This window comes from Cebidichthys violaceus, unplaced genomic scaffold, assembly GCF_023349555.1.
Source record: "Cebidichthys violaceus isolate CVI_PGR_0920_01 unplaced genomic scaffold, fCebVio1.0.p SCAF_13, whole genome shotgun sequence".
Taxonomy (NCBI): domain Eukaryota; kingdom Metazoa; phylum Chordata; class Actinopteri; order Perciformes; family Stichaeidae; genus Cebidichthys; species Cebidichthys violaceus.
This window is the reverse complement of record NW_027176296.1, coordinates 16,372,435-16,397,258: the sequence shown is the minus strand read 5'-3', so window position 1 is coordinate 16,397,258 and position 24,824 is coordinate 16,372,435. Positions and strand designations below refer to the sequence as shown.

Sequence of the window (24,824 nt, the reverse complement as noted above, 5' to 3'; positions counted from 1 at the left end):
TACTGCTGTGTTTGTTTGAATTTGTCATAATCGTGCGTGAAGTGAGGACATTTCAGCCGACTGTTAATATTAGCCCCCTTCCTGCAGCCAGAGCTGATGTGGAGATCAAAAGCCCGTCATCACCGGAGGATAAGCAACGGCACCGAGGTCCATCACAAAACCTCAACCGTTACGAACACATGCTACACATACGACTGTGCTTCTTGTTGAGTTACTCACAGATGAGTGATGACCGGCGATTGACGTCACCGTCCTCGATGAGGGCCATGGCGATGAAGGTTCAGTGATGGCGAATCAGAAAGTTACTCTCGAAATAAAAGGCCTCTCAAAACGAACCTGTGACTCAAATTCCAAAGCAACAAAGCGAATCCCTTGAACTTCAACTCCAGATAACAAGATCTACGTTCGGCTCACGGATGGAAGCTATATTATTCTCTTCTACCTGGTGGTAAACAAACACCTGTGTGGCCTCTTGATCTTTTTTCTCCTGAAGGCAAACAGGAATTGCTGGAATGCAGTGTTGCGACACTGACGATCTCACAGAGGACAGGAGGCTGGTGAAAATAGTTTGGGGCTTAATGAGGGATTAAGGAAACAGGTGCGGCTCAATCAGGGAGCGACCGGCCTGGAGGACCTCAGGAGCCAGGAAGCTCGGAAGGCATCTGGCGGAGAGATGTTGTAACGCGGCGTCTCCCAAAGAACTCAGGGATTAGAGGGAGGAAGACATGGAGGGCAGGTGTCACCGTGACAAAGCCATCAGTGGAAGAAAATGTCAGGATCAGCAGTAATTCCTGACATTCAAACACATCTCCCAGGTGGAGAAGTAACTCGAAGTAGGAAGTGGAAAAAGAGGTGCAAGAGAGCAGTTTGTCGGATATGAAATCTAACCTTAAAGGGGACATATCGTGCTCATTTTCAGATTCCTACTTGTTTAGTGTACACGTATCTTTACGTGCTTTAATGCTCATAAAACACACTATTTTTCTCATACTGTCTGTCTAAATATACACCTGTATTCATCGCCTGTCTCTTTAAGCCCCCCTCCCCACCCGAAAAAGCCCGGTTCTGATTGCCTTGCAAGGAAAAAAACGTGGTGCCTCTCTGCAAAGGCGGTTCCCAAGCCGGGTCTGAATCATGGGGCGAATACACACTTTGTTTTTTTCTCCAATGCAGAACCCAGAACCCCACTTCTTTTTGACTGGATTCACAGATGGTGGATTGATAGAGATCTTCTCCTCCGACTCCGGGCTGGACAGGAGCTTCACTCACACCCTACAAAGCTGGTGAGCAGTATTCACGGGTAGCATAGTATATTGTACCATGACGTAAGAAAGTGGTTTCTGCAGGATGAATATGAACTTCAGTTAATTGCCACGAGCTAAAACACATTTCTGAGATAGACCGAAGGCCTCTGTAGTAGGGTATTAGAGTTGGGTGTAGAAGAAACACTGTGTTTTTTCTCTGATCTTTGCTCTGCCTTTTGTCTCCACCTCATTTTTTCTCCCGCTCCCATCATTCCTGCTGTCTCTGTAGATTCAACATGTGTGCAGGGCAGGCCGCCTGTCTGGCCTGGAAGAAAAAAGATCCTCCGCCGCACAATAGTCCAACACCACGCATAACGAGCGGAGAGGGGAAAATAAAGATGAAGAAGAGTCGTTCCTCAGGGGGAAGTGAGGCGTCAGCGATATTTCACGAGGCCCATTGAGGCTGATGATGAGTCAGAAGAAAAACACAATTCCTCAGATATAATATTAAAAAAAAAGCAGCAAACTGCAGAGCTGAAGAGTCCGACTAAAAACACTCGGACGACGTTTAACGCTAAGCCGCTGGACGTAACGTGTTATCGTGGCATCGTTTCAATTCAGATGCGTCTCCCCGCTCCGCCGAGCCGGTCTCCGTCATGGAAACTTGTAGTTACAGCCGATCAGAACAGACGCAACCTGGAAAGTGCAGAGTCAGGGCTTTTTATGGCTGCTTGGCTGAACTCGAGGCTCGGTTTGGTTCATCATGCTGTATGTGTGCTGGAATCCGTCCGTGCTTTCCTGTGCTCGTGCAGCAGAGCGTGAACAAGAGAGTCTGGACCGCGCGAAAGGACCCGCTCTCGAAGTCCAGATTTGTCGGTTCAGGAACTGTCGGGGTTTAAGTGAGGTGATGTCTTTGTCATTTGGGAGGAGTTTACGTTCAAAAGCGTACACATGTTGGGTATTTTAGCTCAGAAAGTTATGAGTACAGATGCAAAAGTTGTGTCTGGGGAAAATAAAAACCCTCTGATAGCTAATTAAAGTAAAAGAAAAGAGTGCGGAGAGGTTGTGATGGTAGGAGGCGATTACTGGAACTAGAAAAACAAAGCAGCCAGCTGTCTCACAAATTCTATTTCTCAACGGCGACTCGCTCTCGCTAATCAGGTATTAGTTTAAACGCCATTGTTAAATGAGGACAATACAAACATTTCCTCTCGGCGTGGAGCCCATCAGGCGCCTGCCACTTACACTAAATGGATAATTGAGAAAAAAATAAACTGTGGGGTCCACTTGCTGCGGGCCAACTGGATCTGCAAGTTAATGTGTGTGTGTGTGTGTGTGTGTGTGTGTGTGTGTGTGTGTGTGTGTTTGGGGGTCGAGGGCTTGGGGTTTGGTTTGTTCAGTGTGTGTGTGTGTGTGTGTGTGTGTGTGTGAGAAACAGTTGGAGGGGCGAGCGCATGCACAGCCACCAGTGGAGGAAAATTGAAGGCAGATTTTCCAGCGGCAGGCGTTGGCTCCAAATTGCTCGTTTTGGACGGGGAATTTGCTCTGGCACGAGATGTGACAATGATATTCATTTCAGAGCTCACCCCCATTTATACTGAGCTGAACACACACACACACACACACACGCACACGCACACGCACACACACACACACACACACACACACACACACACACACACACACAAACACAGGCCCCAGCTGAACCAAAACTATTACAGAAAACTCAAACTGCCTTCAAAGGAGAAAAAGAAACATTCCTCTATAGCCTCAAGTTTAAGGCACTGATCAAAAGGCACATAAACTGTATCCCTCTCTCATGCTCTCTTACACACACACACACACACACACACACACACACACACACACACACACACACACATTTATGTAAACCGTGTTCGGACGTCCACATGCCCAGACCTGTAACATGTGCCCACATTGGGCTGATTTGGTCCGAGCCCAGTGTCGTGTTTCTCCAAATAATCGTGTCCAACTGGCCGGCGTGGAGCCCATCAGAGAAGAGTCCACTACAGATGGAGTTAGTCGTTTCCTCGTCTCGGCCTCAGTCAGCAGCTCACAGGAACATGGGAGGAAAACGAAGAGATTAAGACACACATGCATCATTTCATCACACTCAGACTCTAAGTTAGTATTCATTATCATATTTTACCTTTTTAATATTTGGTTTTTGTTTTTGTTTTGTTTTAGTGTCTTCCTTGGCAACCACTTTTGATTTTGATCAATTTAACTCACATTGATAACTAATTATTAAAGTTGCGTATCGAACCTCCAACCAAAATGTGCCTGTTGTCTGTAAAACAACAAATGAATCAATTTTAGACTGTAGTTTGAGAAGTTTAGCTTTTTCCCTGGAAGTAAAAAGAACTTTTGTAGAAATAAATCATGTTCATATTCCTCAAAGTCAGACGGGGACAGGTAAAAGTATTTTTTTGATGTTTGTTCAGAAACTCAAGGGTTGAATCAGCACTAATATTGAACATATCTTTACAAAAGATCGCCTTCTTAACGAGCCCATTTTGTCAAATTACTGTTCCTTATATTTCCATCTTTCAAGATGCATCTGCAGACAATATTTTAGGTTGATTTCAATTTAAATGTGAAGAATTTATTTCAAGCAAAGTTTAGTTCAATTTTAGTTTAGTTTATAGACAGAACCTACTTGACGGGATTAGCTCGTCAGCTAAAGAACACAGCTTAGTGACTCTTTCCTCGTCCTGGTGGTCAGCAGCGTCTCCTGACCTGCAGCTGTGTGGACCGTCAGTGTCCAGCAGAGGGAGTAAGACATCTGATAATCTGAGGAAGAGTCCCTGTGAAGGTTACACATGGACAGACGCCGCCGTCACCTTTACCGTCCCAGGTGAGCAAAGGTCACGGTTGTCTCTCAGCAACAAAAATCAGATGTTGCTCGTATTTTTTTAACAAAACTGTTTCCTGTTGTTATTTTTAGCCTGATAGTTGGAGCTGTTGGAGCTGTTGGAGATGGATGGATCTGCAGCTCTGACCCTCACGTCATGACTTCAGAGTGAGCTGAAGGAGCCGGAGGTTCGGACCGTGTATCGCACGCCTAACACCAGCTCAACATAATCTGACAACGCTGCCCGTCTTTTGAAGAGACGGCTTTAAAAGCGACAAAACCCAAGCGGACCGCAAGGCCCGTATAGGAGGAATAATGTACTATTCCCCGTGTGCAGTGAATGTCTGTGCTCCCGAGACTTCTCACATATTTCATACACATCGTTCTGCTGCGAGAGGCCGGGACTTCCTGTAAGAGACGGAGAAAAGTCCTCCAAACACTGGAAATAGTTCATGTGCCATGAGGGAATACGAACTCTGCCGATGATTATATACATAGTGACGACTTCTCGGAGCTCACGTCATGTCACTCACCATAATTGTTGTTTTGGTCGTTGGCCTGCCGGACCTCAGCGGGGGCCGAGAGAATTAAAATGCTAATTCGCCGAGGACCAGAAGGCTCACGGCAGCCGTTTGAGTCGAGCCAGGAGCTTTTTGTCACACCATAATTAAGTTACTAAAAACTATCTTTGTCACTGTGTGACATGGGAAAGACGCAGCATGGGACATTTAGGTTTGTGCCGAGGTCCCGTGCTTTTGAATCTGAAAAGTTCTGTCATGTGGAGTGTAATGCAGAAGCAGGTCACTTTGGGTTTTTACCTCCACATGGAGCGATGTATATAATCTGTGTAAACTGTTGGCTGAATATCCGACCGCTCACCTCTTGACCCGTGCGACTTCCTTAAATTGATTTCACCGTGTTCCCAGATCTCAGAAGTTAACGCGATGACTAAAACGTTCCCATTTTTCATAAATGATGAAACTACCAAAACAAGACCCAAGTTGTAAGAAACCGAAACCCACCCTCTTACATAAAAGTCAGCTCACTGCACGCACCCACCGCCCTAAACGGGTCAGTGTGAAAACAAACTGGTATGACTATAGTGTCCAACCGCATGTAAAGTCAAAGCGTTTCTATCACTGTGGACGTCCTCGCTGGAGGGCGGGGCCATCGTTGATCTCTCTCCAACAACTCTGCGTCTTTGTAGATTCAGTGCCGCGAATCGTACAAATGGGGGGAAAATGCGTTGCCCAATAGTGGCAGAAATAGTCCGATTGAAGAATGGGGGGAAAAAAAAGGAGAGAGAGAGAGAGAGAGAGAGAGAGAGAGGAAGTTGAAACCTTCTCTCACCTCCACACACCTGGACGACGACTGGCTGAGGTGGGGGCGACCATCTGTTTTGGGAAAAGTGACAAAAATGGTCGTACAGAGGCCCGTAAAGTCCGACGGGGGAGAGGGTTGGACAACGGGGACCGGCGCTTTAGCTTAAAGCATACGCGAGGCCTCTACTTTCATGCCCAGCCACATCAAGCGCACACTATTCCTGCATTGGCACTGTGGCACCGGAGGGAAAACTGTGCTGTGTATCTACAAAAAAAAATAAGCCCAAAGTTGTACTACACCAGAGTTCTCCTTTAAAGTTTATACGGTCTCCAGTTTCTAAGAGAATTTAATGACCTTTGAGCCCATTAAACCGTTGTGAAATGTATACTTTAAAAAAAAAAAATAGTACGTTAATCAGAAAAAGAAAAAGGTAAGCATGTTTTTTTTTTTTTTAATGGGAAAAAGCAGCCAGATTTTCTCACTTCCTGAGCTGAAGAACCGAGCTCTCGTTGGCGACGGGAGTACAGTACACATGGTCGTCAGCGTCAACCTTCACATGGCAGTTTGAAGCTAATTATGTTTCCTTTACAATCCAACAGAGGGTGTATTGGAGCCCCGCATCTGTGTTTAGGAAAAGTGTGTAATAATAGTGACTTAATCACACAAACAGTGCAACCTCTCAGTCAACTTGACTTTGCGTGGAAACTCCACATCTCGGGAAATTCTTTTGGTTGTTCACCCAAACCACACACTGTTAACAGCTGTGCAGTATTTCACTCGAGCTGCTCGGAGATTTTCTCTCTCTCTCTCTTTTTTTTTTTTTCTTCTTCTTCTTCTTCTTGTGCCGAGCTCTTTTCCAAAACCTCATTAATGCAGTATTTTCTGATCATGTGGCACTGACAGCGGGACCGAGATCCCTGCATGCAGAGAGGGAGAAAGCCAAAAGTTAAGAAGAAAAGAAACAAAGAGAATAAAAGAGGAGAAAAAAAAGAAAAGAAAAGGTGGATGTTTTAAGGGAGAAGGGTCAAGAAACGCTCTCGTTCCCGCTCTCCTGCGCACGCACACACACACACACACACACACACACACACACACACACACACACACACACACACACACACTCTGCACGCAGACTCCCCGCCCCTCCCTCGCTCTCACTGTCTCCTCTGTAATGAGCTCCAGATGTGTTGCTGAGGATGGGGGTGGGTGGGTGAGGGCGAGGGAGGAGGAGGAGGAGAAGGAGCGCTGATGGAGGGGGAGGGGGGGGGGGGGGGGGCTGCCTTGCATGTCATGTGCTCAGGCGAAGAGAGACGCTGTCCGAGGGGACGCTGTCAGCCCTGATGGAGTAGCTGGCCAGGGCCTGGGGGCGAATATGGGGGGGGGGGGGGGGGGGGGGAAGAGGAGGAGGAGGGTAAAGGGTGGGGGGGGTAGTGGGGGGGGGGGGGGGTCAAAAAGATCCCCACATCTGGAATCACTTCAGGTCAGCCCAGGCCCTGGCCGTGAAAGGTGAGACCGGGCGCCTGGCAGGGGAGAGGGGGACAGGGGTCTGACACTGGACATACCACAGTCAGGGATCAGTGGTCAGGAAAACAACCAACAGCAGAACAGAAAACAGAAATATGCCTTTTATAAGAGGACGACGAAGCGCCGCTTTACTACGACTAAAAATGGAGAAAATGCTCCGTTACAGGTAGAAGTAGATGGCAGGAAAACCTCCCACACTGGAGATAATGAAATGTTGTTGCTCCACAAATTGTCATGCTTTCATGGGGATTTTCCTGCTCTCAGATCAGACGGATCATGAGGATTACGCGCCAAAGTCGTAAAAAAAAAAATCCTCAGGCCCCATTCCCTCTTTTTTTACAAAAAAAAAAAAAAAACGTCAAGCGACAACAAGGCTGTTTCTAAGAGTTTAACAAAAGATCTTTACTCGTGTCGAATGTGAAATCTGGATGTGTAAAGAGAGAGAAATTACAATAAGAAGAAAAAAGGAAACATCTCAAAGCTGTACTGAAGAAAGACGACGACGCCAAAGAACAGCGTTTAACTTCAGGAAGCACACAGAGCATTTTATAGGATTAAAGTTCCCCGAAATAACCGATATTTATCAGGTTTAGTTTTATGTCGAATTTAACAAAAAACTAATTTAAAATATGTTGAATGTTGAATGTGTATAATGCTTTAAATGAAACTTTAACCTCTTTTGAAGGGAGCTTAGTTTGTGACAAAAAGAAGCAAATCAGCGTTGCGCTTTTCTTGGGTAATTATGAGTTGTAAACAATAAACATCTCCAAAAAAAACATTTCTACAGAGCGTGTGTGCTCATGTGACCACACATAGCACTTTTCCCTCAAAAAAAAAAAAAAAAAATCAAGAGTCCACCACATCAGCTGCGGCTTCATTCGAGCCCACTTTTACGGCCCGTGTGCGCCGTACGAGGACGAGTGTCGACATGTGTTTGTTGACGGCAAAGGTTATGAGGGGCCAAGGAGAAGAAACACCTCGTGTGACAGCCGCGGGAGTCAAACGAGGCCCGGGGGCCCTCCATATTGAGGAGAGGATTTCCTCGCTCATGAATATCCTGTTTTTAAGATGGAAAATTCAGGTTGCGGCAATCAGGGAAAAAGAAAACACACAAAGCGGGAGCAGCTTGAGGTTTTTCTGTCGAGGAGAAGCTGTTCTCGAGTTGTAAATCTCCCTTTTATGGGGCATGCGTCCTGGTCCTGGATCATATTGCTTTCCTAACGGCCTCAACTATCAATATACTTATTTCTTACATAATTTAAGTCGGTCTGCGTTGAGATTTTTCACAAAAAAAGTTTTTGAAAAAGTGGAAAATTGCTATTTTTTTTCCCCTCTTTTGTAAGATCTGTTGAACCGGACACTGTGGCATTGCATTGCTTGAAATGCATTTTTATTAATATACAATGTTTTTTTTTTATTCTGTTACAAATAAAGGATATCATAGGAAATTAAGAGATGGTTTTGGATTCAGAAATACATTAGCCTCTCCTTTATATTGGACTATTACATGAAAATTGAAAATGTTTGCTCGTCAGTGGTATAACATGGAAAGAAACGTGGAAAAACAAAACTCTCTCTTTTTAAAAGAATTGCATAAATGTCAGAGGAAGTCCTTATCGGTTTGTTGTTGGCTTTAAAAGAGTGTTGATCCCAAATTTGGTGTAATTTTATCCGACACCGCAGCCGAAAGGCACGAAGGGAATTCCAACGTAGTCCGTACGTCGGTCTCCGTTGAGAACAAGTCCTCTGATGGAAAAAACAAAATGATGGTTGAAAAAAAAAAAAAACTCGCCCTCCACATCACAAATGTAAAACTATGCAGATATGCGACTATAGCATCCAGTCCAGGTGTCTTTGTGTACAAACGAGAGTTCGGTGACGCTCAGGAGGATTTTAAAAAAGGCGGTTAAGGGGAAAATCCTGCCATCACTCGGTGTCCAACAATTTGCATATAGGTGTAGCAACGCCACCGAGGCGGCTCCAAAAAAAAGGACGGGGGAAAGGGGGGCGGGTGGGGGGGGGGGGGCTTCATGATCCGGGGTATGTAAGATGATGCTCAACCCAGAGACGGTGTCCGTCCGCGGGGGTCCAGCGGCAGGGGGGTTCCCCTCCCCTCCTGCGCCAGTCCCCGTCCGCTCCTCCTCTCAGTTCACCGTGGGCACCTGGTTCAAGCTGTACTCCTTGGCTTTGAGCCGCAGGTTGGCGATGCTGTTGGCCATGTTCATGCCCTGGGACGTGTTGGTGTTGGAGCAGGTGGGCGGGTAGTTGGCCATGGCGCTGAGAGACAAGAGGAGGAAGGGGGAAGGGGGGGAAAGGTTACATCACCTGTGGCTGACAGCGAGCTGAAGCTCAGCATGAGCCGCAGCTGTGGAAATATGAAAAGGAACAAAAACAGGTATCACTGATCACGAGAAGAGATTGAGAGGAATATGTGACGTTAAAAAAAGAATCACCAAAAGGAGCTGAACCAGTGTTCTTGCACATTTTTTTTTTATTTCTCTGAGAATGTTACATTTGTTGATCAGCTCAGTTTTAAGTGTGCAGCCTTTTTGCGTAAAATGTCATACAGTAACTGCTTTGATTTGGAATTTAAATATTCAGCCTTTTTAATTATGGCAAACAATTTAGAAGAAGATATCTGCTTCATCTCCAAATGTCACTATTAACACTTGTTTCTCCTCCCACACTACATTTAAAGAGGGACAAATCAGAAAGATTATAGTTTCCGTTTTTTTTCCTAATACTTTAATGAACATGGTTTGACTTTGTCAAATATATTCTAATACTATTCTTTTCATGGAGAAAGTTATCAAAGTTTCTATTGTGGTTTCTCAATCTGTTCTGCTTTTGAATCACAGTTAAGTCTGTCCACCGCTGAGAACATGTTGTACTCATCTGGTGCGCTAAAGTGTCCCCCTCTGTCTCCGGCTCACAGTTGAAGTATTGGCGCCTGATGTTGCTTGATTATTAAAGTCAAACAAGTGGCAGCATGACAAATACCGATTATTAGCACCAAATCCTCTAATTGGAAAGTTTCCGGGGCTTTCCGCAACATCTCATGACCTTCATCAACGGATGCAGTTTGACGAAGGTCATGAGATGTGGAAGCTTTGGAAAAATTTACAGTTTTACAGAATTTGTTTTCACGATAAGGAGGAATTCTTGTTTGCTTGTCTAATTTGTGTCCTTTTGCTTTTTAGTGTTGCTGAAGGGTGTTTCTTCACCTCCTTAGGACTTAGGACAGATCCCTCTTTCTGGCTTTTTTTTTTTTTCTCTCTCAGGATTTATGGACTTCGCAAATTTCGTCGAAATTTGTGCAGCTTTTGTTTTCAGTTTAAAATGCTAAAAATATGCTTTATGTTGGTGATGATCTTGTCTACCTCTGTGTTGTTGATGTGATGTCTGTTCCTATACATCAGACTAAGGTTTAAGGGCCTTTTCCCTCTCTGCCCCAAAAGTGTCTCATGACTTCCACTAAGTTATTTTATCTTTTTCTAATCATCATGAGGCACACACATTATAAAATCCAAAAAATATTTGCAGCAGCTGGCTAACAATTATCTGCACATTTATTTATTGTTCTTCTTTCTTCTTTTGGTGAGAATTTAATGTAAAAATACTACACTTGAAGTTGTGATTGTATTTGTCTTTTTTCTTGTTCTATTCTTTGTGTTCGTCGTCGTAAAACACTTTGATCACATGTGTTTGAATCATTATACACTGAACGGTTTATATGTGATCACTCAGCTGTGAGAGCAGAGGGATTCTGAACGTCTGCGCTGCATTATCACACAACGATTACGTGACTTTAACAAAAACAAAAGCAGACATGATGCTCACTGATGGATTCTCCATCGAAAGAGTATTTAAAAAAGCAGTATGCTGATTTAACTGTATAGAAAGAGATCGCTGCCAGAGGAAAGGAACATTTCTTTATATTTTAAAAATGGGTTGAAATGTGCAAAAACACTGTAATGATAAAAAAAATAAATGAACAAAAAAACAACCCCACCGTTTTTAAGTAAAAGTGTAAAATTGACACAAAAACATTCAAAAGGCAAATTCAAATTCAAAAAATACATCCAGAAATCAACTTCTACATTCTTTTCTAAACAGTAAATGTATGTGAAAAAAACGGCAGTACTCTTCTTTAAAGTGGAATACAGCGAGTTTTCTTTAAAAAGAACTGAATGGAGTAGAGTGAAAGCGTACTTGTTCTCTGAGGGCAGCATTTTCTGTGGCACTCGCACTGGCCCCCCCTCCGGCATCGGATACCAGCTTTAGGATAATATAGAGTATAAAGTGTTAGCACCACATTAGCGTGTTCCACGTAGCATTATTCCCGCTTCACAAAAGATTTCCCCCGCTGCTCTGCGTCCAGCCAAAAAGCTCTCAGTGAGTTTTTGAGCCGCGGCCCGCAGGGTTTGACATTTTACACCGAGTTTCATAACGGTGGATTACTGTAAATCATGACCAATGTAACCAGAGTCACAAAAAATGTTGCCCAGTAGAGCTCTGTCTCTCGGCGTAGCGTTCATTATCTGGTGTAGTGTAGCAGAGAAGGGTCACAGGGGTCAACAGTGGATTTAATACGGTTTGTTTTCACATTATCACCTCGTCAGGAGGGTCACAGGATCTGGTCCCGCCCTGCTCATGCTGACAGAGGGGAGCGACGGGACTGAGGGCGAGGAAAAGGGTGTTTTTACTTCACACAATTAGTTTTGGAGTTAGATATGTGCAAGACAGGACTGTGACATATTCAGTGTATTGAAAATGGCTGCAGAAAAGGCCACAGCAGAGTGAAGAGGCAGAGAGGGAGGAGGGTTTACTGAAGTGGTGCAGGGTTTTAGGATCACGTTGGCTCAATTTGCACAGCAGTCTAATGTAAAGAAGAGAATACGCTGAACTCTTGCTTAACGTAAATAGTTTATTCCTAATATTTGGGTGCAACATCTCATAGAGCACGAAAAATACGTTTTACAGTAAATGTCCGTTTTTATTTAAGACAACATTAGATATTTTGATTACTTTAAAAGCTGAAATAATCATTTAAATTGTAAGCCAATGCTGTAATACTACCAATGCTGGAAAGCAACCACAAAATACTGCAATATCACAATGAATACTGTTCTGAAAAAGTTTTTAATTTTTACTTAAAGAGACAGTTCCCCCCCAAAATCTAAAATATTTTTTGTCCCACTTTCCTTTCCTGCCATTTAACCATGGAGATTGTTTTGGTGTTAGTTCCCTAGTTTTGTAGATGCGAGCCGTAGATCTCTCCGACACAATGGGATTATCCGGCACTCCACTTTTTAAAAACTCAGCAGAAATGTCTATTCCCATAAATCATGACACGGGTACTCAAGACGATCCATAGAGCTTGTTGTGAGCAGTTTCATGCAGGAACTATAAATATTAGACCGACAAATAGCGCTGCAGGTAAGAGGAGACATATGTCGGTGAACCGTCCCTTTAAGTAAAATGGTTACAGAGGAGTTATGTTCATATACAGGTCATTTGCATTTACTGAACACATTTTGAGGGAAATAAAATGCTGATTTTTAAATCAACATATTAAAATATTCACTGCCGGCACTGTTCATGAGTTTTTCTTGTAATATTGGCTCATGAGTGCTCAGGTATGATAAAGGTGTTTAAAGTTCACACATTTGACTAAAAGAATAAGCGACACAGTCCTGCTGAATACTCGTTACAGTATTGTAAATGTGGAGGAATGCACTATTTCCTCCTGTTTGTTCGATAAAAACTACAGTGGCACAGCTGTTGTAGAAAATTACAGAGCCTCTAAGAAAACTGCTGTTTTGAAAGATTCACCTCTTTAGAGGGAACCAGTGGACTCGGAGCTGAGAGTCACAGCCAGGAAGGCAGACGGCCTCGAGAGACGGACTAAAGGAGTCTGAACACGGGATTCGATGACCGTCCGAATAATATAGAATATAACCAGACTCATCCTTTAACTTGTTTTTATCCCGTGTCTAAATAAAGGTCGACTGAATAAAACAACAAACATTAAAGGGTCTGCTGACCTGCAGCTCTTCAGTGTGAGTCAAGGTGGATCAGAGGAGATGAAGATGGTCAGAGGAGCTATGAGAAGCATGTGCAGGTAGAGGAGGAGGAGGAAATGAAACAATAACAGACAGCAGTGTGAGTGCGTGTGTGTGTGTGTGTGTGTGTAGGTGTGTAGATGTGTGTGTGTGTGTGTGTGTGTGTGTGTGTGTGTGTGTGTGAGACGGTGGTGTTAACATGTGGTTATTGTGGTATCAGCTGTGCTTTTTCATCTGGAGACACTTGTGTGATTGATGTTCTGCAGCAGAGAGCAGAGGGCAAGTAAGTCAGTACTGAAGTACAGTTTGTGCAGTGCTGACTTGAGTAGTTTTGTGATTTTACATATTTTACATCATTTCATAAATCTTTCTTTGCTACTTTTCTGCTGCTCTTCACACTTTCCTTTTTCTTATTTCTGTTCTTTGTTTCATTCCTCCTTCCTATCCTTAAGTCAGTCCCTTCTTTCCTTGTTTACTTTCCTTTCTTCTGTCTTTAACCTTCTTCCCTTTCGTCCTTCTTTAACCAAAGTAAAAGCACAGAAATGGCAAAACTGCACATATGAGATTTTCGCTCAACAGCGAAACTAAACTCTAAACGTCTTCCAGCATTACTTATTTTGAAAACTTTACAAAACAAATGAATAATTAAGGGTTTTATGATGAATTTAAGGTCTTTAAACACATCATGAAGCCTTTATTTGCAAATGACATCATCGTGTTGCTGCTGAAACCTCTTAATGTGGACTTCTTGAGAGCCACGACTCTCTTCTCTGTGGTTCTACTCACGTAGCGTGAGTTCTTCTTCCGCTCTGTGCTGCAGATCAGCGGTGTCAACGGAGTGCAAGCAGGGTGTGTTGTCGTGACGTGAATGTGAGGCTATGGGGGGGTGGTGGTGGTGTCAGGCGAGAGAGCGGAGCGGACTCTACCTGTAGGGGGCAGCGCTGCCCCAGGACAGGTAGTCGTTTGGGCGCGGTGCGGGCCGCGGTACGATCGGCTGCTCCACCGCCGTCACGTCTCCGGAGTACGATTTGAGGAGCGAGGCGTTTTTGCTGGCCAGCATGGCGCGCTCGTTCCTGCGGAATTTAGCTCTCCTGTTCTGAAACCAAACCTGGAATCAAAGAAGACAGCGGGATGAAGCAACTCAAAGTCACTTTTATCTTATTGTCTCATCATCTTATTTTCCTCTGTGGATGCTACGGTCATTACAAACTCTTTGCAGAAGCATTCAAAGTTCCAAAGACGCCAAATAATTAGGTTGAACCTGGGTGGATCTGAAAATGATGCACAGGACATCTAGAACGTTCCTATGCTGTGCAATGGTGCAGCCACCGAACCACAAGAATATCGTTTCTATTTGTATTACATGCAGGGGAATCAGAAACAGCGTGCCTAGAATCAGTCACTTTAAAGGGTAAAACAAAGTGATCCTGAACAAACCAAAGAGAAGCTCAAAATGCTGCTCTTGCATTGTGTGACACTATGACCTCAACTCAAAGCTCCACCATGTAGCTTGTTCTTGGGAGCTCTCCGCCACACCTCACAGTCTCCATCAGCGGGTTAAACAAAGGTACGGTTCTTGGTTGTATTCTGGTCTCTCTGGTGTTTCTCTGCACCGTGAAGTTGTTTTTCCTCCTGGATAATTCCTCTGGCCTGAAACTCTTTCCTCAAATTCCAAACTTTACATTCTCACACCCCCACTCGCTTCGACACACATCCTTCACCATCCAATTCACCATCCACCCCTCATCAGCCTCCCCCCCCCTCCCTCCTCCTTTTCTTATGAACATACCCCCGCCCTGTACCGAACACATGACGATGTGACTCGGGGGGGGGGGTTTGCTTGTGTTGCTCCTCGCTGTGAAATCAAATCCATTATTAGATGCCGTGGGCGCTCGCAGGGGCTCTCCGTCTGCTGACGCACAGCCTCAGGAATGAGCCCCAAGTCTCTTTTATCAAAGCGTTTCTGCATCGCTCTCTCTGCTACACATTATCCACAGATGTGCCGCTTCTCTCCCTCCGACATCACCATTTCCTCTCTCTCTCTCTCTCTCTCTCTCTCTCTCTCTCTCTCTCTCTCTCTCTCTCTCTCTCTCTCTGCTCACTGAACAAAATGCTCACTGTTCGGCAAACTCAAAGATGCAAAAAAAAAAAAAAAAAGGAAAGCCCAATAGTTACATATTAATGCGCAGTGAATGCATTGGATAAAACAACTGCATAAGGCAAGTGTGCATTTATCTTGGTTGCATGCGCTTGTGAGTAGAACAAATGTACTTTCATTTCAAAGCTAATCCAGTACAACCAAGAGCGTAATTTCCAATGGGGGACTCGGGGGACTCGGGGGGACACAGGGGGACTCGGGGGGACACAGGGGGACAGGTCCCCCCCCCCCCCCCCCCCCCCCCTCAGTTAATCAGGATCCCAGTTTTGTTCGTCTGACTTTCACAGTTGCAGTTCGAGTGACTCAGCAGAAATCCCTGAAAACAAGAGTCCTCTCTTCAGCCGATGTATTCAAGAAGAAAGAAAATGGGATTACGTAAATGCAGACAGTTTCATGAGCAACAGCAAGTATTCGTGGACTTGCCCTAGTTTTTTTTCCCCCCTCTCTGTCCGGCCAAAAATAGGTTTTCGTAGCAACTCGACTGGTAGAGCCCGATGGGGCTGCAGCGATGTTCTGATTACACAAGTCAGAACTAGAAATGTACACGAAAAAAAAAAAAAGATCGATGCATTTAGATTTAGACGTTCAGTCCTTCGCCAGTTGAGCACTTTGCTGGCCGGTGGAGCAACAACACACTCCCACATTCACTTCATCCTTTCACCGCATTTATCTTTTCATTTCGTGGTTGAATATGTTCAAACAGCCTTATCTCAGGCTCACTTCTCTTTCAGTCAAACTAACATCTGCAACATCAGCGTTACAGAGTAATTAAAAGAGACACTGATGCAGCACCTTTCGTTAGACTTATGGAGCGCAGTGTGATCAGTTACATTATGACGTAAACATAACTGCATGTAAAGACAGATGGCTGTGGAAACATTGGATCCGTCTTTCTTCGGCTTGTTTAATTGACGACGTTCGGAAGCGTGATCTCTCTCGTTTGGCCGAATGAGCGCTGCGTCGCGTTTAGCTCCTGTTCTGCTACAGCCCTCGTGTGTTGCACACTTTTTTTTCTTTTTTTTTTAAATCGCTGATCTGTAAACCGCTGAGGAAATTAGACAATCATTACATCCACTTTTTGTGATCACAGCGCAGTCCCTCTGGGGAGTCTACAAGCCGCTCAAAAGGCTCAGCGACTATTTAAGAGATCGCGTGAGGATGATAGAGGAGTTCTTATCAGTTCCTCTAAAACCTCATAATGGAAGGACTAAACATGTTAATCTTAATGTTAAACCTGCTCTGAGTCATGAGGACCCAAAGGATTCAACAGGTCCCACTGAGGTGCAGCAAGTTTCATCGTCTGTGTGTTAATAAGAATCTATTTTTGTGTCCCTCCTGTGAAAGTGGTTGAAAAAGGAAAATGACTGCAGGCCTCCTTCTTCTTCTCCTCCTCCTTCTTCTTCTTCTTCTTCTTCTTCTTCTTCTTCTTCTTCTTCTTCTTCTTCGTGTCTGTACATACTTTGAGATCTTGGTGAGTTTTATGTCTCTTCTTCTGCTTTGATCAAAGGTTAAACCCATCTGATGAATTACTGCTGCCTTCAAAACTTCAAGGAATCAGGCTTTTTATTTTGAAAGGGAGGAGGATGTGTCAAAAACAGAAGTCCCTGGATGACTCCGGAGGTCCCATGAGATTAACGTACCTGGACTCTGGCCTCGGTGAGGTTGACCCGGCGGGCCAGGTCCTCTCTGACGAAGGCGTCGGGGTAGTGCGTCCTCTCAAACACTCGCTCCAGAGCCTGCAGCTGGCTGCTGTTGAAGGTGGTCCTGTTCCTGCGCTGCTTCCTCTTCTTCTTCTCCTCCGTGTTCATCTGTTCATCTGCAGGGAGAAGAAAGGAGGGGATGTAAGACGCTGCCTCCTCAGACCTCGATCGGAAGTAAACATAACGGCAGAGCTTTAAAACATGCGACGACGACGAGGATCACAATGAGGAGTTTGAATGTCCTGTGGTATATCGCTCGCACGGTTTCATTATTCAAAAATATGCAGGCGTGAAAAAGTATCAACGTACTCGCTCCGTGTTGTACGTTACTTTATTTATTAAATAGGTAAACTGGTCACTTTAAATTAGCATTAAAACACTGCTCACGCAATACTATATCAATAACTCTTTGATGGCAGTTCTTCAAAATAAGCATAGCGTTGCATTCATTTGGGCGTTTTCGTCCTTTTGTCACGTTTTAGTTCCCATGCACACTTTGGGAGCAGCTTTCGGGTTCAGGGCCCGATCGAGAACTTCACCCTCTCCGATTAATACGATCCAACCTGCTCTGCGCCCGACCTACAGCTGCTACCGGGTACCTTTACTGTGGACAGGTGAGCGCAGGTAATACTTTTACCGTTCAACACAGAACTTTTGTTTAACAGGACATGTTTACATGACTATATAACTGCTTCTACTTAAGAAACTGAGACTGGTCTCTCTGTCTCTCTCTCTCTCTCTCTCTCTCTCTCTCTCTCTCTCTCTCTCTCTCTTTCTCTCTCGCTCCCTCCCTCCCTCCACACTTCCTGTCTGCCTCTCAATTCTATACATGCCCCAAAACAATATCTTTAAAAAATAATAAAATGCATAAAATGACAGAACAAATGAAATAATCCTACCTCGATGTGTTGACCCAAATAAATGAATAGATAAAAAGACATGCGCATTGATCTTATTACAATAATTCAACAGTAAGGGACGGCGTTGTCTGTGGGTTATCCATGCAGAGTATGAAACTAAACTCCACTATTGGTGTATGGAGCCCATCTCAAAACATGGAGAGATGACATTATTTAAAAAAAGATCCTTTAAAACAAATACTGGATCTGCACCAAAAGCAGCCCCACTTGTTCCTTGATCCCACAGCCTGACTAACCAGCAAACAGACACGCGTCCAAACAAACAAACAGCACAAATATAGAGTCCGCTGTGCAGCCGGAGCACCTTTCAGCTGCATTGTGTACATGTTCAGTCCTGCAGGCTGGAATCAGTGCTGGGGCCTCGTGGCTGCACAACAAGACCACAAAACAACACTTTCACATGGAAGAAAACAGAAAGAGACGAGACCGGGATGGTCCATGCTCCTGCCTAATTACACACACACACACACACACACACACACACACACACACACACACACACACACACACACAGAGAGGTGGGAAGTTACTCCGTACATGTGCTCTAATGCAGTACAGTTACTTCATAAACCTCATTTGAGTAAAAATTTGAATTCATGCAAGACAGAAAATAGAATTGAAATGCTGCCAGTTTTAAATGCCAACAATGTAAAGTTATTCATGTATTATTGTACTCTGAAGATTCATATTTTTCTTATCTAGGAGGTTGACAAAGGGGTTATTTATTTGGATTAGATGAAGTAAGTGGTGGAGGACGAATGTCTAAATCAGCCTAACATTAGTCGTTTGTTACCTAATCTCAAAAATCTCAAAGGTTTGGATGTCTTTTATGATCCTTTTTAGATACATGTGACTTTTATTAGCGGTGTGGCTGAAAAAAATCGGATTCATGAAATGCGTTTAACAGGATACTGTAAGGAAACGTTAATCACGTGCAGATTTTGTCAATTTCCTGATTAGAAAAATGAAATCTCTATCTATGAAAAAGAGTCGCGTATGAATGCAGTTCTTGGAGAGAATCGTCTGATTCCTTGATCGTTTGACTTCAGGGTCCATTCTGAAAGCCACGGCGGTATTGATACTTTATATTAAAAGATTTGAATCCTGCCTCCGTCAGCGTTGTCATGTAAAAGTCTTGAAATGTCAACTCACGTAATCATAATCATAATCAAACATAATCTATAGATGAAAGAGTTCAGTCTCTTATAAACTCGTAGTGCAACAACAACAAAATCTGAACTTTTGACTGCATCTCATGGTCTTCCTCAGCCTAAAATATCTAAAGTTCATCTTCTCAGCCTGTTTCTTTTTTTTATATCCATAACAATTGCACTTAATTCATATTTTAACCGTTTAGGACCAAATGTCCTCGGCTGGACTCGAACTGGGGAAACTGAGAGGAGTACATGTTCAGAGCTAAGTCCTGATGCAGAACTTGTAATAGACTGCTTTTACTTCTTCCACACACACACACACACACACACACACACACACACACACATGGTGTCACACGCTGGCAGATGCTGCAGTGTGTCAACACTGAGCCTGTTTGCTTTGTTGTCTAATGAGAGAAAAGCCCCCCCCCCCCTCCCTCCTGCAGTCTGAGCCCATCAGGACACACTGGAGGTAAACTCTTACATCTGCTGCTTTTAAATGACAGAAGAGACAATAAAGCAATAACTACTCATCACCCCAAATATCAGTCTGGGTTTGAATACAGGCTGGTTGTTGAGCAGTTTTTACGGCCCGAATTACATTCAGTATTTCAGCAAAAGTAATTTGGCAAAAAAGGAAAAAGCTATTCTTGTTCTTTGATGCATTTAATTGGATCATCCTGTGAGCTCTCATGTGGATCCATACGAGGATCCAGATCCAGAGTTTAGTCACCTTTTACTGCTGATGTTAATCTCAATGATGCAAATTAACATCAGAACAAAAGGAGGGAACCTGAGTCGATTTCACCGATATCACTTTTAATAAAAATACTCTTTCTATATTGTTGACAGTAAAATGTAGTCTGCTTTTACCATGAACATTCATTGAGACTGAGTGAGTGCTGCATTGCAGGTTTTATCAGGTGGAAGTGTGTTGTAGTGTTGTGGAGAAGTTTTTAAAAAGCTGCTACACAATCCCTTCGGCCTTTCAACGGGTTTTAAAATGAAACTGAACCAACTCATCGCTCTGTGAGCAGTTTAAAGTTCAACAGACTCTTAGTGAACAGTTGATCTGATTCTCTGATATGTTCGTGAAGAAGTTCTCCTCATCTACATGTTTGTGGAGATGGTGTTATGGAGAGGGATGTCTTTTTGTATTTGTTTAAATCAATAAATATATTCAGAGTTAAAGATTCAAAATTCAACCAGAAAAATAAACTGAATTTTGTGAAGCTGTTTTTTCTTTTTTTTCTTCTTCTTCTTCATCCTGTTAATCCTCACGTGACCGTTCAGACGGTATCTTGCTGCCCTCTGTGGGGGTCCTGACCCCCGCAGTTAAACATTAGATTAGTCCATTAGTAGATTAACAACATTAAAACAGGAAATAATTGAGGAATTCATTATGTCTTGACGAAGTAAAACTCCAGATGTCAGTTTTTAACATTCCGTTTTTGGCATTTTATTATTAATATTATTATTATCACCATTGTTATTGGAATAATATTATTTCCATATTTTTTTAAAACCTGTAATGAAATCTGCCATATGAAAGAAATTTAAAAAAAAATAACAAAAATGTCCTTTTTAAATAGAAATGTACCAGAAACTATATCGTGCGCGAGCGTGATATCTTTGAGGTATTGTTTGATGAATGTCATTCCCGCTGTTGTGAACGTATATGTGGTTTATGAGGAAACAGCTCGACGGGCTGAGATCAGAGACCCGTCCTGTGACTCGGACCGGGTCTCCGTCAGCGCAGCAGCTCTGAGGCGGCGCACTTCGGATCAGATGGTGAATCACAGGCTGGAGGCTTCTGGAGGAGTCGGATAGTGAAGTGCGGCTGTGGACGCGGATGGCAGCCGCGCATGGCTAACCAGCGACCGCGCATAGCTTCCCCTAAAAAAATACCAAAAAAAAAAAAAAAAAGCAGCCGTTTAACAGGCTCGAGGTTACAGTGAAAATCATGACGCGCTGCATTAGTCCGTGCGGTGACGTTGCAAGCGGAGAGAAGTGCGACAACAAAATGAGGTGTGTCTGACGGAAGAGTGACATCAACAATAAAAAAAATAATTATATATATATATATATATATATATATATATATATATATATATATATATATATATATATATGTATATATATATATATATATATATGTATATATATATATATATATATATATATATATATATATATATTAAAACGACAGAAAGTCGGTTATTAAAGATGATTGTGACTTGGCTGTTCAATATTTCATCTACTGAAATTCATATTTTCAATCGTTAAAAATTGTTAATTGAATTGAATGAGAAAAATAAAAAAATATTTTATCTATATTTTCGGTATGAATGCAATATTTTTACTTTTATTTTAATTTAGCTCAGTGACAATGTGGCGGGGACAAAAACAAATGTATACCAAATAAATAAATACTAATTTATTTATTTATTTTTTAACAAGTTCAAATGAGATTATTCTGTCCTTTCCTGACAGCTTCAAATGAACAAAAATATGAAAGATAAAATCTTTATAAATCTTTAATAAAAAAACTATCTCTGTGTTTATGTCCAACGGTCGAGCAGAGCGGCGGTTTGGCCTCGGAAAGCTTTTAATCAAGGTGACATTTAAAGTAGAAAACCAAAGCTGTTCCCCTATTATGATCATCATCATCATCATCATCATCATGAGCTGCCAGTGTGACCAACACGTGTGAGACTGATCTCATTAGCAGCCATCAGTGGAAGTCCATTAGTCCTCCTGCCAAAGCTCATTGGCGAGAGGAGAGGTTATTGATTCCTAAAATAATAAAACAAAACATCCATTTATTTTTTTGCAATTTTAATTTGAAATGTTTTATTGTGGATTTGTGATTATGGTCTATTTGGCTACTATTAATGGCAATTTGTGAAATTGATAAAAAAAAAAAATGCCAAAAGTCATACTGTTGCTTTCACGGTCCTGTCAATAAATCGGAAAAAAAGAATAATATGAATTCGGCTCCACGATTAGACTCCTACACGTGTCATTATTTCTGAATCTTGTGTAAATCTGAAAATGTTTCCTGAACTGATCCATTTTAAAATCAGCCCTCAACGGCACAGAGGTCCGATGAGATGCTGTTATTTGATTCCTTAATTGTTGGCGCGAGGACACGCGCGGTAATTATGACAAATGATTTAGGCTCCGATATTCGGAGTGTTTGACAGGCCGAAAATAACCGGGAATTAACGACGTGACCCGGCCACTTCCTCCCGCATATTTCTCACACGATTTTTAGCCTTTTAAAAAACTAACAATAACACTCATTAAAGCCCATAACGTTCCTGTCAGCCGCAGCAAATGGCCCTTTGAGCAGAGGAAGAGGAGGAGGAGGAGGAGGAGGAAGGAGGGAGCGATTATTTACTCTCTCAACGGTGCGTCGGAGAGAGCAAGCGGCGGGTTTTAGTGGGTTTATCATTGGTTTTTTTGTCAACTTCCACGCACGCAACGGCGCATTTTAACACAAAAAAAGTTGGAAATAATAGCCCCGGTTGTCAGGTTGGTGCTTGAGCGGGAGCTCAGCGAGAACTACCCGCCTCTTAGCTCACCAAACTCGGCATAGATCGGCCACATTTTTACGCACACGCGGAGGAATGTGTTGGTTGGGGAGGGGGGGGGTGAAATGGCACATCATTATTTAGTGATACATGAACACATATATTTACAATTAAACTATCATACACGTGACGCTATCGTCACGTGACTCACTCTAAGTATTTTCAAAAATATATGTTTTTCATTTTTACTCGATTTTATTTCTCTTTAGTAAAAAAAAAAGGTGCTCGATCAACAAACGTGGCCTCGTTTAGGTCACGAGAGGAGAGATTTATTACCCCGGAGTTTGACTCGCGAAGTTCCTTCACTGACCATGTCCACCAACATCACCATACCTCACTGACATCAAAGTGTTAATGGTGCATTAATGGCCGTTTTGAGGGGGAGGCCGTCAGGGATGATGCATTGCCAAAACTCACTAAAGGATTCCTTCCGTGCGCGCTGCATTCTGCAGAGCTCCATTCATGCGCTCTTGCACGCGGACACACGCCAGATCGTAATGATAACAAATGACTTTATTTTCAGCTGCTCATTAGAGCTGCATTTGTGTGAGATCTGCGGTGGGTTGTTTTTTTTCCGGGTGTCGAGCCTGATATCTCGATGATATCACACCGAGGCTACACTAAAACACACCCGGTTTATACGGAACACAAGATTTAAAAGTTTGCTTTTGATCTCCTCTGCTCAGTCCCAGCCTGTGGGGCTCTCGATCGGGTTGCTTTTCACTTACTCTCCTGCTGGGTCGTGTCGCTCCCGCTCGTCAGCCCCGGGGACTCCAGCATACTCCTCCCCGCCTCCCCGACGCTTTCGTCCGCCTGGGTGCCGACCATTTCCCCGGCCTCTTCCAGATCCAACAGGTGGCTGACCGAGAAGTTCTTTTTGGCTTGCAGGTTGTCCAGGTTCGACGTGATCGGACTCTCCAGGCGGTTCGATAGCGAGGCTTGCCTGTCCATTACATGTGCATAGCTAGAAGTCATGACGCAAGTGGGGGAACAGTGTTAAAAAAAAATGTATAAAAAAAAAAACGGCGCGCTGATGAAAAGAGAGGAGTCAACAAGCAAACCGAAAAGATCCGTGCGTGCAGAGCGCACGAGCTCCAGAAACCAGCCCGAGAGAGACTCGGTTCTTCCGAGGCGGAACGCGGATCTGTTCACATCCAGATCAGCCGCGCAGGGCTCGAACAAACTCCTCGCCTGTTGTTGTTGTTTTTTTCCCCCACCGATCAAACCCTCACAGACAATCCATCCAGCGGCGCGCGTCAACGGCAAACGAGGAAAAATACCAGCCTGTCCTGCTGCCTGAGAGGGAAAAGTCTCAAAGACGCGTTTCGCAGAAGTCCTCTGAGGAAAAGGAGAGCTCTCTTCCCACTCTGGCTGAGTCACATCTGAGCAGGAAGAGCTGCTGCTGCTGCTGATGATGATGATGATGACGACCAGATGCGCGAAGCTCCGTGTGTGCGCAAAAACTTGCTCAGCGGCAGCTAGGCGCGGGGAGGCAGGACGTTACTGCCGCTCCTCCAGCCTATAGACCCCGTAGTCTCTCTCTCTCTCTCTCTCTCTCTCTCTCTCTCTCTCTCTCTCTCTCTCTCTCTCTCTCTCTCTCTCTCTCTCTCTCTCTCTCTAATGAAAGAGAGCCCCGTAATTACGTGGCAATGCCTTTATGTTGTGTCTGACGTTTCACAGGCCCTCACCAAGAGCTGCCCCCTCCCTCCTCCTCCTCCTCCTTACCCCCCCTTACACGCAGAAACATCACCATCAGCACCATCAACACCCTGGTTTGGCCTGTTTTTGTTCCCCTGGCTGGCAAACCTCACCGCCTAATGAGTGCGATCGGGTGTTTGGGGTGGGTGGGGGGGGGGGGATCCAGGGAGCCAGCAGTCTGCAGGGAGACACTGGTGTTATCACTGTCTGTGTGTTGATAAACCCACTCCGACCCGTCCTGCGGTCTGCCACCAATTAAATCAACCGTCGCCCGTTCCAGTGAGCCTATCCACAGATCCATCCTCATGAGGCCGAGCTGTCAGGGCAGCAGGGAACACAAATATAAAGAAGTACCAACTGGATCCGTGTTTTCAGAAAGAGAAAATGGAAAAAATAAATGTAAGCAAGCAGCTGTTTGGGGCCACCAGGGGCCCCCACATGTACAACAGTAAAAGATGACAATTAAAGCTGAACTAATTGACATTTTTGATGAATCCCACAGAGATTTGTTACCAACTCTATGGAGCTTTTTAGCCTCTTTCAGCTCCTAGTTTTGGTTGTTTTTCC

The 24,824-nt window shown here is 43.8% G+C and overlaps 1 protein-coding gene across 4 annotated transcripts; it reads right to left on the bottom strand.

Annotated features, from left to right (window-relative positions):
• Window positions 1-9,025: 9,025 nt before the first annotated feature.
• Window positions 9,026-23,882, bottom strand: prrx1b (paired related homeobox 1b). 4 transcript variants are annotated; one of them, XM_068707198.1, is made up of 5 exons: window positions 23,288-23,882; window positions 16,830-17,005; window positions 13,958-14,139; window positions 11,179-11,244; window positions 9,026-9,243 (listed from the first exon to the last, which is right to left on the bottom strand). In XM_068707198.1, the coding sequence occupies exons 1-5, from the start codon at window positions 23,532-23,534 to the stop codon at window positions 9,111-9,113; spliced, it is 804 nt and encodes a 267-aa protein (XP_068563299.1). In that variant the 5' UTR covers window positions 23,535-23,882; the 3' UTR covers window positions 9,026-9,110. The 4 variants fall into 4 exon arrangements, with proteins under 4 accessions (XP_068563299.1, XP_068563300.1, XP_068563301.1 ...); XM_068707200.1 differs by lacking the exon at window positions 9,026-9,243 and adding an exon at window positions 9,275-9,331; XM_068707199.1 differs by lacking the exon at window positions 11,179-11,244.
• Between the last annotated feature and the right edge of the window lie 942 nt (window positions 23,883-24,824).

Excerpts from the sequence above, each read along its gene's own strand:
- prrx1b (XM_068707198.1), bottom strand. The coding sequence starts at position 23,534 with ATGACTTCTAGCTATGCACATGTAATGGACAGGCAAGCCTCGCTATCG. Across the intron at positions 17,006-23,287 it reads CGACACGACCCAGCAGGAGA|ATGAACAGATGAACACGGAG; the intron begins GTAAGTGAAAAG and ends TTCTCCCTGCAG. Across the intron at positions 14,140-16,829 it reads TCACCGAGGCCAGAGTCCAG|GTTTGGTTTCAGAACAGGAG; the intron begins GTACGTTAATCT and ends CTTTGATTCCAG.